This window comes from Strix aluco, chromosome 12 (assembly GCF_031877795.1).
Source record: "Strix aluco isolate bStrAlu1 chromosome 12, bStrAlu1.hap1, whole genome shotgun sequence".
In the NCBI taxonomy this organism is placed as follows: Eukaryota; Metazoa; Chordata; class Aves; order Strigiformes; family Strigidae; genus Strix; species Strix aluco.
In genome coordinates, this window is record NC_133942.1 from 15,102,636 (window position 1) to 15,116,229 (window position 13,594).

The 13,594-nt window shown below is 40.9% G+C and overlaps 1 protein-coding gene across 1 annotated transcript in view; it reads left to right on the plus strand.

Moving 5' to 3' along the window:
* ADAMTS17 (ADAM metallopeptidase with thrombospondin type 1 motif 17) overlaps window positions 1-13,594 on the plus strand; it is a 193,505-nt gene that overhangs the window by 61,921 nt on the left and 117,990 nt on the right. The window contains exon 8 of the mRNA XM_074837324.1: window positions 13,139-13,244. Within this exon, the coding sequence (XP_074693425.1) occupies window positions 13,139-13,244 (106 nt within the window). The remainder of the gene's footprint in view (window positions 1-13,138; window positions 13,245-13,594) is intronic.

The following is a 13,594-nucleotide window of genomic DNA, read 5'->3' on the forward strand; positions in this document are numbered from 1 at the left end:
CATGTAGTTTTCAATCGGGACACACAGATTGGATTCAGACCTGAAAACGTCACGCAGGCAGCATACAAGTATATAGGAGCTTCTGCACTTCCCAGGGGTGTTTTATTTAGAGGCACGTGAGACTGGAAGAGGCAGTTCTCCCCTTGTTGGTCCTGACACTTGAGCACAAAGACCTAGAGCAATAACATGAACACACGTGCATCAAAATGTCCCACTGTCTTCTGCAGGATACTGTGACAGTAAGTTCTTTAGTGCTGCCTGCAGGTGCAGTCCCCCTGTGAGCCTCACGTGCTGTCATTTCTGAATTCAGTCTATAAAGGCCTCGGGACTGGGATTGTGCCTTGACTTGTGTCTGTGAGGCACCAGGGACTTTTCTGGCTGCTGTCAGTCATCACAAGGAGCTCAGTGGTATTCATCCAAATTTGTGTTTTCTTTCACAGGAGCTTGAGTTTGCACATGAGAGATTTCTTTTTATTAAGTGTGAGAAAAGCTCATGCTGCTCTTTTTCTTGGTGAAAATTTCTCTCTAACTTGGGTTACTTTTAAAGGTGACACTTTATTTTTGAGTAATTTAGAGAAAGAGGTACTAAAGAAAGTAGATTCAGAACATATTAAAAATATCTCCAGCTATGTTACCTCTGAAATTAACCATTACTTGTTTTCTGTCACGCTGGTGCTGTGATGTGTTTATGTCTGTGTAAAGTACCACGCAGGTCCTTCCCGTCCTGTGGAGTGGATGTTGGAACAGCTCTGTTTGGGAACCCAGAGGAGGGCCCTTTAGGTTAATAGTCATTTTAACCTGATTTGGCATGTGTGCTTTGTGCTTATGTCTGTTTACCCCAAAGACAGTCTTTCCCTAGTAGCTTTTTAACCCATTGGCCAATTTGAGTCAAATTAGAGGATATGTTTCTTAGAAATACTAAACTTTTGGAAGTTTTCTGAAAACTAGGAAATTGAGTCGAGGAGAATGCCCCTCTCCCTTTGATGCTGCCATTGAGGAAAAGATTGCATCACCCACATTTACATCAGAAACCCCAAGTGGAAGTGAAAATGTGTAGAAAATTAAGCCATTAATTGTTGGGTTTTTTTTTTGTCACCTCCCCTTCCACCATACTGTCACGCTCTGCCAGAACAAATGTGCTGCCTGTGGTACTGCGTGAGGAGAGAAGCAGAGCCATGGCATGCCTTAGTCTCCTCTTCCTGCCCGCCAACATGGAAGGATCATTTTCACTCCCTACTCCTGGCAGCAGAGGTAGTAGCCAGTGCTGTGAGGTATTAGGGACCAGCTTCGTTCTCTTGCATGATACAAGCTTTTCAACCCAAGTTCTGACTTCAACAGAGTAGCTCAACTCTATTAACATTATCAGGCACAAACCCCAGGTTTGTCAGTTTTCTCAAGTCGGGCAGGCTGTGAGGTTAAATCAGCACTCAGCAAAGAATTAAAACAGAAGGGCTGAACCAAGAATTGCTAAATAAATTTATCAGTGCGTGTGTTGGCTGGCAGCTTGACAAAGTGAAGCTAGGAGTTTAGACAGCCCTGTAAGTCAGGATGTAGGAGCTGTAATTGAGAAGTATCACAGAAGCAATTTGGAAAAGCATCTGTTCAAAGTTTGATTACTGTGAATCATCCCGTTCTGCTGGCCTGCTCTGCTAGTTGCCTGAGCTGCTCTTATTTTGCCAAGAGAACAGCTTGACACGCATACAGCGCCTGAAAATAAAATACACTTTAAATATTAACATGTTTCAAAAGTATAGATTCATTCACTTTTTGAGAGTAACAATTGCTTAGTCATTCTTTAAGAACATGGAAAGAATTTAATTGAGAGCCGTGGAAGAATGCCATTCATCAGCAGCACAGGTGTTCAGCCATCTCCAAAACTGTCCCGTTCAGCAGACTGTGTTGAAACTCTCCAGACACTGAAACATTGTTCATTATGCACTGCTGAATGTTGTGTAACGGTTGCAGGACTGATCCTTGCTCATGAACCCACCCCCGACCAAACCACAGCAGGCTAAGATAGGCATGGCTCAGTAAAGCTCTTGAAACTGTTAAAAGAATCTTTTAATTTATTTGAATAGCTTCATGAGTTTCTTAGTGTTTGCAATTACGAGAGAGAAAAACTGGAACTGAATGCTGGACCCTGACTGTTAGCTCTTAAAGCAGATGCTGTTTGGTACAGAGACTCCAAATATTTTTTCTGATTTATTGCCAAGTCTGACCTTGTCTCTTCATTCTGGAAGGGAGATACTGAGGAATTTGAAGGCTCCAGGATCCCTGCTGCTGAATTCCATGTTCCTCTTTGTTTAGCAGTCTCATTAAAAGCTCTGATTTGATCTTTTCCTTCATTCCCCTTCATTCTCTCTGAACTCCAGCCCTCTGTTGAAGCAGATGGCTCAGATGAGTTGCAGGGACAAATTGACAAATTCAAAACTGGAAGTCACAGAAGTCATCTGAAAAAGCAAGATGAAAATAGCCTCAAAGCTGGTTTTGGAACCCTACACAGTTTGCAAAGCTGCAGCTTTTGCAGACAATGGCAGTATTGCTTTTCCATTTCTTGGAAGATTATGACCTTCAGATGGCAACCCATCCCGAGAACAAGATGGGTGTTAGCAGACTAACATAGGCATGTGGCAGAGTGGTGAGCATGGGACACAGTAGCCCTCGAGCACTTTCCTTTCTGATTGCAGAGCTGTTATTTTTTTGTCTTTTGGTGAGTTACTTATTTCTTGAAAGATGCATCTTAGGGGACACTGAAGCAATTCTTGAGTTCAAGCCTATTCCACCAAATAGGACAGGTCAAAATAAAAATACTGAAATGTTGAAATAAATTTGATTTTTAATAATATCTGAGAAAGGAGGGCTGTTTAGAGAAGGTGAAACTCTTCTCTTGTCAAACCATCCAGCAGGTAAGAAATGTGGATTCATTTCTATCCCATGTTTCTCTGCTTTAGCCATTGAAGTGAAAGACAGTTATTCACACAGCTCCACAAACCCTGAATCCAGTGCTGCATCCTCCCTGTTGCCTTGGTAGGTTGCCTGTCTTTTGCATATTATCATGCCAATATTTGCATGCATGTGAGAAGGGAAGATCCTGCTTAATCCTGCAACAGTTTGTAGAAAGGACCAGCAGGTTAATCTCGGCAATGCAATCTACATCCACTTAACAAAATGAGGCCAACAGAAGACATTCAAATCCAAATGCCTTTGAGCCCCAGGCAGAGGTGACTTTCAAAGGCCGGGATCCAAATCCTGATATACAGTTTGGTTTCACAGTTGGTGATGTTTTCTTTGAGTTCACAGTCACATGTTCCTGCAGTCTTTCAAAAGCGTCAGATCTCTTCTGACTTCTGCTGGATCTGATTCCTTTTTTGGTGTAAGATACCCTTGAGCAACCTTGTCCCCTATGCCTGTCTCTTTTTCTTTCAATAGTTTGTATCCCACTTGTTTCTATACCAGTTCTAACAGCTGTTCTTTCCTTACACTAAGTGCCATTTTTTCTGCCCACACTAAGGCACAGGCCTCCCTGCCTGAATACTCTCATGTCCTTATCAGGGCTTGTTGCAGTCCAGCTTCTCCCTTTCCTCAAGTGAACCCATAATGCCAGAGACATATGAGCCAGGGCTGTAGATCCATTTTTCTCCAACAGTAAGTACACACAGAAGTTCTCAGAGACCTCATCTTCCTTTCTGATCTTATCTCCTGCCCTCCTTGACCTCTGCCTCCCACAGAAGTGACTCCCTGCTGCTTAAGAGATCAAAGTCATTTTCTTGAAGACTTCTGGAAAACCCATACTATCTCCATTTGCTACACTTCTGTCCCCATCTCTTCTCATTCCCTAATCTCTTCCCATCTTTCTCCCTTGTTCACTAAATTTGAGTTATGCCAGGCTTCTGTATACTTCCCAGCACTATGTGTTCACTCATCCAGTCCATCAGTCCCTCCGCAACTGGAATCCTCCTCTCAGATCCACCTAGCTAGCTCTTCCTCTGCCTTTCCTCTTAACAGTAATACAGCTGTTTAATTTATCTCGCTTTGAGTAATTAAGTCCATGTATTTCCATGCATATGTGTAAGCATGAAGACTTTCAGCACTGTGTAATGTCTGTAATCAGATGGTGAATTAGCTGGCATTTGGGAATCTACATTTGGGAATAGTGGTTTGATTTGGACTAAATATGCCAAACTTCGTATTTAGCTAGAGAAACAGGAATGCAGAAAGGAACTGTGGTTTTGCCCATTTGAGATCTGCATTCAGCAGCAGCCTGGGCTCCTGTCGCTGGGGAGTGTGCAGGAGAAGCTCTCTGGAATGTGGCTGTTAGCATATCAAAGTAGAGTAAACATGTAGATGATACCCTGCTTCCTCTGCTCCAGTTAATTAAGCCACTCCTCATGTCACGTTAGACGGAGAGGATTTATTAATGTGCTGTCATCTAGGGAAGCAATGGTTTGCTGAAAGGGAGGAGCCATGTTAATGGCATAGAAGATGTCATGCTGAACAAAGAGCAGATGTCAAGTAAACAGGGTATTGCTTTTTATCTCCTTTGCAGAGGTCTTAGATCCTAGTGCTTTATCAAAACAGCTTAGAAAATTAGGGCTAGAAAGAACTTCAGGTGGTCTTTTAATGCAGTCTCTTGCTACAAGGCAAGATCAGTGATACCCACAGCATTCCTGATGGATATCTGCTCTATGAGGCTAACAGTATACTTATTTCCAGCTTTCTTTAAATTACTGTGAATGCCATACCTCTCCTCAGGTATGGTCAGTGTGGTGAATATTTATGCTTGTGGTCACAAATCCTTGTTGAATGGCATTGGAACTGAATGTGGTTTTCAGAGATGCCCATGCCAAACCTCTGAGGGTTTCCAAAGGTTGTCTGCTCTTTGCTGGCAGTGTTAATAGCCTGTCTGGCATGTTTTTGTGGGCCTTGATTAAAGCCTGTTCTAGGCCAAAAAGCTGTTAGAACATCTGTGGGCTCTCTTCATCTCATTGCATTTGGTATCTGAAGCGACCTTTTACTAGCTTGGGTGAGGACAATTATCCCTAAAGTCATGAGAGGTCTCGATCTCTAGGGCTTTTCAACTGTCTGGGCAGCCCCTTGTATACTGGAAGAGGCTCTGCTTAAATCAGTGAATTAGCACAGTGTAAATCCAATGCAAGTAGCATTAAAATAAGGCTCTTGACATCTTGGGGTCTGTCTGTGTGTGGGCAAGTTAGCAAAGGAGCAGATAAATGATTCATCCATTAAACTTAGAAAACCACAGGAGGGTTCCCAGGAAACATAAAAGCCCTGCAGAAAAACTGAAAGCTAAAGCTGAGAGTTGGCCATGCTGGGGAAGGGATTCCACATGTTCCATTAATTGCTGTCCTGCAGGGTAATTAAACAAAGAGAAAAAGAAGATAGCAAAAGCGCTCCTTTAAGCTCTAATGATTTGCAGGATCTTGCCGCCTTTGCAGGTTTACAGATATGAAGAGCTCTGGCCTCACAAAGGCCTTTTTATCGGAAAGGTATAGAGTAGGGCAACTTGCACAGACAAACCCTGGTTAGATAACAGCTAAGCTGTTTGAAAATGGGGGCAGCGCATTCCTGCACAGTTCAGTGTGGGCTGAAAGAGTCACTGAGAAGTTCTGTTGAGCTTCAGTGGTGCCATGGCTAAGATTTGTGTGTATCTGTGTGAATCGCAGTCACTTCACAAAGACTAAGGCACATGGTTGAATCTGGCTCTCATAATTAGTCCTGATCTTGTGAAATGTTATTCAGGGCCAGTTGCTAGACCCTTGGGTGCCGTAGCAGTATTTCAGTACCAAGTATCTTTAAATATTCCCAGAAATCAGGAAAGTATCCCCTATAAAAGGTATTGTGTATTTCATTCATTTGTGCTATTAGGACCTTGTGTTCTGAGGAGTGTTACATTATCAGCTCCAGCAACATCACAGCTAGTGTTGTGAATATCAGGGAGAGACTTTATTTGTTAGTCTTTCAGGGTGTGTGTAATGAAAATCAAGAGATTCAGAAAGTAACTACGCTTTGTGTTTCAGCTATTTATTTTTCTTGCTGGATTTTTGGGATTCTGACAGCTGTTGTATATACTGGAAGTGACAGTGTTTTCAGAGTTACAAGGAAGAACAGCTTTTATTGGGCACTACAGGACAACAGTCGGTCCCGTAGGGGAGGTGTCCAGCCACAGAGTACACTGAGTTCTGGGAAAGCATGCTGAATCTCTGCAGGTCGTGCTGGTTTGGAGGCAAGGAGCAGAGTTTTATAAAGGTCACGCTGAAATTTGGGATAAGGTAGATTCTCCAAAGGAAGAAGAGGATTCTGTGATGGTGGGCACATTTGCACCAAGTTGGCTAAGCACAGAAAGTCAGGGTCTGATGTGTGTACTCAGAAGTAGTGGTGGCTTCTTGTGTGATCTTACCAGTTATTTGAACACTGTGTCTTAGCTCGCTTTTCTGTAAGGCTGGTGTAGTACTTGCCAGTTTTTTAGTGAGGCAAGGAGGAGTATATATGGGGACTTGGATACCAGCTTGAAAACCTTGTATGAAAACAAATGTGTGCTGTAGAGTCAGAGGAGTGAACCTCACATGCCCTTAGAGGTTTTTTGGGTTTCTCAGGAATCCAGATCATCTTTGCCTGCAGAAATGACATGGGCTTACCAATGCTCAAAAAAATTGGTGCTAGAAACTACTTCCACTACTTTCCAACACCAGCTAAAAGTAGGGGAGTTGTATACATGATACACCTGCCTGGATGGTATTCTAGCTTAACTTCTGCAGAATTACAAACTTTTTGAGGACTTTGACTATTCTCTTGATACCTGAGTGCCTACCCAGTCCTGCATAGATGGTTGTATTTGGACCAGACCCGTGTTGCCTTGTTTCCTTCATATGGTTCATCCATCTCCCACCTTGGAGGGAATTTAAGCCCTCAGGAGGGAGTGGATGTTCTGCCACTCAACAAGGTCAAGTGAATTGTGAACTGATTTCTTCCCTGGGCTCATTTTTGTCTCTTGTGTGGCACCAGCAGAATGAGACAGACAGTGGGTTATACTCTCTGTCCTTTAAATGTGGAGGAAAAATGGTGTCCCTGTTGTCAGTGTAGATTTCTTTCTCAGGCACACAGCAATGGAGCTTATTTCCTATTTCACATTCCCTTTAAGGGTAAAGGCATACTTATGGGAAGGCTTATTTGAAATAGGCTGTGGCTGACTCCTTGAAGTGCCTGGGAGCCTGTTCCATAAATGGTTCGTGGCATCAGAGGCTCTTCCTATACAAATACTTCAAAAGAGTTCAAAATATTGTGACTTGCACTGGATACAGCACTTGGTGTGATTGTTAACTTGTTTTCGTACCTGACTGTAGCTGTCTCTCGTGCATTGGATGGTTGTACTATAATTCCTGTACTTGTGATTCATAATGAGTGTATTGTTTCCAGCGTGGTTTTCATTAAATACAGTGACAATGAGAATTATTGCAAAGGAAAACAGTTTCCATACGTGAATATTAAACTCTAATGGAAACCATGTTGTTACTGCAAGATTAACAGAAATTGGCATCTAGATGACTATCCAGCATTAAGCCAAATTAATCTGTGCCACTAAAATTGCATGTCTGGCTTTGAATTAGCACATTCTCATAAAAAGAAGGAACAGCTCACCATGTTAGCTTCTTCTGGATGATCCCTGTAAACCAAACTTGGAACTGGAGGCTCAGTAGGACAGTGATGGTAACAATCTCAACCTCTCTGTGTTGTGTATGCTGGAGAGAGTCCTTCCATGGATACTGTTCTTTTTCACCTGGATACTACTGACTTCTTGGGACCTCTGTTTATTCAGCTGTAGAACAGGGATTGCGTTATTACCTATCTTGGAGGCAGTTTAATGGGTAATTCTTTAATGTTTTTTTTAAATTTTGGGACCTTTTATATGTAGGCTTTATAGAAAGGAAAAGTATTTTTCAGTTTTAAGTATCATAAGCACTGAAAGATTCCCTTGGTGACTGACTTGATGTGTAAATACAGGCAGGGCATCTCTGTCAAACATCATTGCCATTGAACGGAAAGGCAGAGCGTGAATCACATCTAGAGTTTCCTGATTTTACTTGTGTAGGATGTTAAGAGAAGCTACAGGAGTGTAATTGATGGCAATGTATGAGCTGCACAAATTGAAAATCGTAGGAGGATGAGAAAAACATCAGCTCAACACCAAACTAGTAATGGTGGGGAATGGGAGGTTTGCTCTGTGCATGTGGATATGCAGTGAGTCTCCATCTGTGCCAAGCAGACTTCAGGACTTCAAGTTTGGCTCCCTTCCCAACAGCAAATACATTGAGAAGAGGAAAGCTAGCCAAGTTTTAATCAAGTAAAAGTTCTGTATCCAGAGGTGGCTGGCAAAAGAAGAGATTAAAGTATTAGGAGTGCAATGAAAACAAGACATTAGAGAGTTGAAAGCTGGAGTACCTGGACAAACCACTTGCTGAGTGAATATTCCACAGTCATCAGAAGGAAGCCCTGGGTGTTTCAAATAGGATGAAATGTGAATCCACGCACCAGAACTTGTCTTCTTCCAGCTTTGGCTATCACTGTGGCAAGTATGTAATATCCTAATGCCTAGCTGAGCTGGTAGGATAAATGTAATCATTCCCTTAGAGATATTGCTAGTAGAGGGCTCATTAGCTGGCAGAAAGGCCAACAGCTGCAAACTGTTTATGTATGACAACTTTTTGGATAAATCTGAGTTTACACAGTTGCCTGTGTCCTAAGGTTTGCTGTGGAAGTGTAGATAGCTTTGCGTGTTCAAACCCAAGCACAGAAGTTATGGACTGTTATTATGCAATTTCTCATGAGAGAAAGGAAAAAACCCTCACACTTGGTAATAGTAAAAATAGTAATTGGCTTTCCTTTCCCTCTACCACTGATGCTCCTGCTCGACCTTTTTTGATATTAAAAATAGATTTGTGGTAATTGCTGGCAGTTAGCAGTGTATCTGGAAAGATAAGGACTTTTTCTGTCCCTGAAGAAAGCCACTGTCTGTGTATTTGCATGAGCACAAGAGAAGTGTGGGGTTTTAAAAAACAAAACAAAACCAAACTAAAAAAAAAAAAACCCAGTTCAACTTCTTTCCTATTTTTCATTTCACACACCTGTCTCTCAAACAGGGCCAGAAGCAATATTACCAAATAAGAGAAGTACCTCTTATATTATTCCCAGCCTGGTAGAACCACAGCATGCCAGGATTTTCACAAACATGTCTGAATTCATGAAGTTTCTGTTCCAGTTCTGCAGACTTGAAAGGCTCAGATAAAAATCTGGATTTTTAAGAAGCAAACAGCAGTTTCCATTCATCCCAAGGAAGAAAATAAATCATATTAATGCAGCTACCAAGGCATTGTACTACTATCATTGTTGGTTAAAGGTGTATTTTTCTCTGCATATCAATTATATGGATTATTGTATTGGGTTACAAAAAAGTTGAATTTATCTTAATGGCTCAGATATATTTACCAAAGAACTGTGTTACGTTTGCAGATCAATAGCATATTTGCTATTTATGTTCTAATGAAAGAATGGTAAAATGTGTTGGTCCAAAAGGAAATTATAGTCTTAGGAAATAGTTTGATAGAAAATATATATTTCAAAAACATTTTTGAGGCAAGCTTTTTCAGGCTTAAAATGCTATAACAATTTGTTATAACTGGCTTGCTGTCCAGAATGACTCTTATTAATAAGCACTCAGCAATTCATGAGCTTGGACTTCTTACTGAGTTCATTTCATGTACTGCAAAGGTTTCTGCTGTCTGCCCTTCTAGGATTATGAGTTTCCCTGCCCAATCCACTTCTGTTCCTATATTGTCTGATCCCTGGGCTCCACTTCAACAGAAGTCTTTAATAATTGTAATAATAAACTAATTTTAGATGTCTACATTTTTAAATTGGTCATTGCAAATGTTATAAAATGGCCACACAGGATTCACATTAAGCATTGAAAATAACTAATAAAAATAAAGTGACTAAGAGTCTGTAACTGAGCCACAGTCACTTCTTTTTTAGCCACTGATGGATGTACAAGTCCTTAATCATTAGTTTTCTACCTTTGAATAATGAGGTTTTTAGCACAGAGCAGCATTATTGCCAGTTTCAGTGGGGTTTAGAACCACTAAACAAAGACTTCAGAAGAATCACCATTTGAGGTAATGTATTTGACATTGTAATTGATATTTAACCTCTCTTAATATATTGACAGAACTCTAGACTGTATTGCTATATCTCCCAAACATGGCAATATTGTGCCCTTCCATCTCCAAGTGACAGCAAACATTGACTCAGCCTCATTTTGTGAAATTTATCAGAAGGAAATTAGTATGAATCATTTCAAGCTAAACTGGCTTGCTCGATTGACCACTGAGCTTGAGATGCAATACTGTTTCGTTGCTTCTCAGTTAAAACCTCATGTGTTGGATAGAATTGAGATATATATTGGCACTGGTTAAATTGAAGATAAAGGCAGAAAAATCAGGTTTAGTGGTAGGAATAAAACATTTTCAGTAAGAATCCTGCTCTGATCATTGCTGTTAGCTGTACCTAAAACTTCTGAAAGGTAACAAAAATATCCCTCCCCCTTCAGTAAAAGGGTATTTCAGCTGAGCTAGGTCAGTTTATTACAGAACTATGTTTGCTCATCCCCAAAAGGCAGAAAGATCTCCAGGAGCAACTTTTGCGTAGATGGTGGTTGTGCTCCAGGGTCATAGCCCACCATTGTGGGAAGAGCCTGGGCTGGGCAAGCTAATGAGTGAAGGGCAACTTAACAGCCCTCACTAGTTGTCCTCTCTGGTGGCGGGGGATCTGGGTTACCAGCAGCTGATGGGCCATCACAGTTTTGTCTCCTGTGACAACACAGTGTGCTCCAGTGGAGAGGCAACTATGGAGTGGATTAGCAATTTGGCATGAAGCATCCTTCCTCGCAAGTACCCTGTTTCATGTATGCATGCTGGGAGAGGATTCAAAAACTTAAAAATGCACAAAGACACAAATCAAAAGAAGCAGAGGGTTGGCTGTGTCCCCTAATTGTTCCTTTTCATCTCTAGCTGCTGTGACTCAAACACTCAATTTTTGCTTCCCTTTAACCAAAATCTGGCAGTTCCTCTTAATCTCAGACCTTCTGCTATGGGTTTTACAATAAACTAACATTTTCCCAAACAGTTTTTTCCTTCTGCCAAAAGTATTCCCAGAAATTGCTGATCCGAAGTAGAGTTTGAAGCAAAAGACTGTTATTGGTGAGGGTGTTATTACTCATAAGTCACCATAAGGGTGCATGGTAGCAGATATAAATCAGGAGAAATATCTACTTCCCTTTCAGAAATCAACCAGAAATGTTTTGTGATCTTTAAAAGAAACAAAAAGCATGTTCATAGCCCAAGACACACTGCAGACACCTACAGCTGAGATTCTGTTCTATGACCCATTCGTTAGGCCCTCAGGTGTGAGGACTCAGGTTGCAATCTCTTTCTCAAAGTAATATATTACTTCCTGAGCAATTCCTTGACATCCTTAGGACTATTCTACAAGTAAAAAGTAAGTCAGTTTTAGAAGAGTGCAGAAATCCAGCCTTCTATGGTCATTGATTTAAAAAGAGTAAATCTTGATTGAATTTTTTGCATGTGGTATGAATCTGGCCTTCTACAGTTAGCACTTTTAAAGTAGGCAAGTGTTAGTGTCTGATTTCTGCATGGTCTTCACTCTCTGCTGCTAGTGCTGAATTAAAAGGCCTATCCCTTCACTCAACCCAGAATCCCCCTGACAACAAATATCCATGTCCATATTGTTGCCAAAATGGCAATAAAAGCAGAACTGGACTTCTTCCAGGTCTAAAGTTTTATACCATTTTCACCCTGATAAACAGAGTTTTGTCAACTCTGACAGAAGGAAAAAAAAAAAAGAGATCATGTCTCCATTGCATGGTTGTGGTCTACTCATTAAAGGCAGCTTAGATCCTAGCTGCCCCTCTGTGAGAACAGTGTTACAGTGAGGAAATAAATTTCTTGTTAAATATAAGCAAATGTATATGCTGTGAAAAATATTGAAATGCATTTGTGGAAGGTCTTAACACTTCCCCTTCTTCCAGCATGGCAGAAGGACGTGTGAAACGATGGGATGAACTCCACCTTTAGGTTACTGCATGCTATCTGGAAATCTTGTTTTGTGTGTGCACTTGAACCATTTGTGTGGCTTTTGAGAGGTGCTCCTTTAGCAGTGGAGGATTTGTATAAATAGAGACATCCTTAGGCTCTGTCTTTAACCTTTGTGCATAACTCCCAATGGCTTAACTGCAGTTTCCAGGTGGCAGATGAAACAAAATCTCATCAGCAAATTGTCCTGTGCGTGGCCTGTGATGCCATCATAGCATTTCCAAGTACAATGGCACTTTCTGCGAGGGACAGTCTGGATGCAGGAAGGGCATATGAGAACTATTGTATTCCCATAGCAGAAGTTTCATGCCATAACTTCTGAATTCCTTTTTGAGTTCAGCCTACAACCACTTTTAGTGCCCACACAAACAGGCCTGGAGAGTACTCTGCAAATGTCCATGGGATCAAATCCTAAATTCCACTAAGTCATAGAAGACTTCTGCCACCTACACTGGCTTTGTGACTCACCATCAGGAGTTTGCCAGCTTTTCTGACTCTGCCACTCTTGCTTTCTTAAAGCAGGAAAATAAGGGAAAATGTAAGGTCTTTTCAGAGAGTCTCTGCTTTTATTGTTTTATTCCTTCTCCCCAACTTTATTCTGAAAACTGGGAGAACTCCATTTAAATGCTTAAGGCTACTTCACTGCATCTTCTAACATTGTAGTAGAGGGCATTAATAGACAAGCTTAGATTAATTTTTTGAGACAGTGAAATATATTTTCCAATGAAAGCAGTGAAGGTGAGTGTGTTTAGCTTGTTTCCTGTCTGACAAAATTCTAGACTGATTTTCCAACAGGACGATGAACAAAATACTCACATGATTTTGTCTGCAAACTGCTCTAATATTTTTCATGCTGGGTGCATTTTTTATCGTTTTGGTTGAAGTTACTGCTGTATGTTTTGAGTGAATGAGCTGTTTCAGAGATTCTGATAGGAACGTTCTCTGTGTTTCTGTTACAGGAATCGCTTACCTGGGAGGTGTCTGCAGTGCTAAGAGGAAGTGTGTTCTTGCTGAAGACAATGGTCTCAATCTGGCATTTACAATTGCACATGAACTTGGCCACAAGTAAGAACTTGTCCTTCTGTTTCTTTCTTTACTTATGCCACTGTAACATACTTTTATTTAAAGCCATGCAAGAGAAATTACTAGTGTGGCATGTTTGTTATGATTTCATAAGTCTAGCAGATTGATAAATAACTTAATTTTTAGGAGGCTTATGTAAATATTCATTTCAGCACATGTAAATCTTTCTATTTGATCTTCTCCTATTTTCTACATTATGTTTTGATTGAGTAGCACAAAGAGGCCTCATTCTCTTACATGATTGATGGTAGTAGTTAGAGACAAATTCTGCTTTTGTTTACGCTGTAGAATAGGTCCACAAAAATGACATCAACTTCAAAATCTTTGAACTT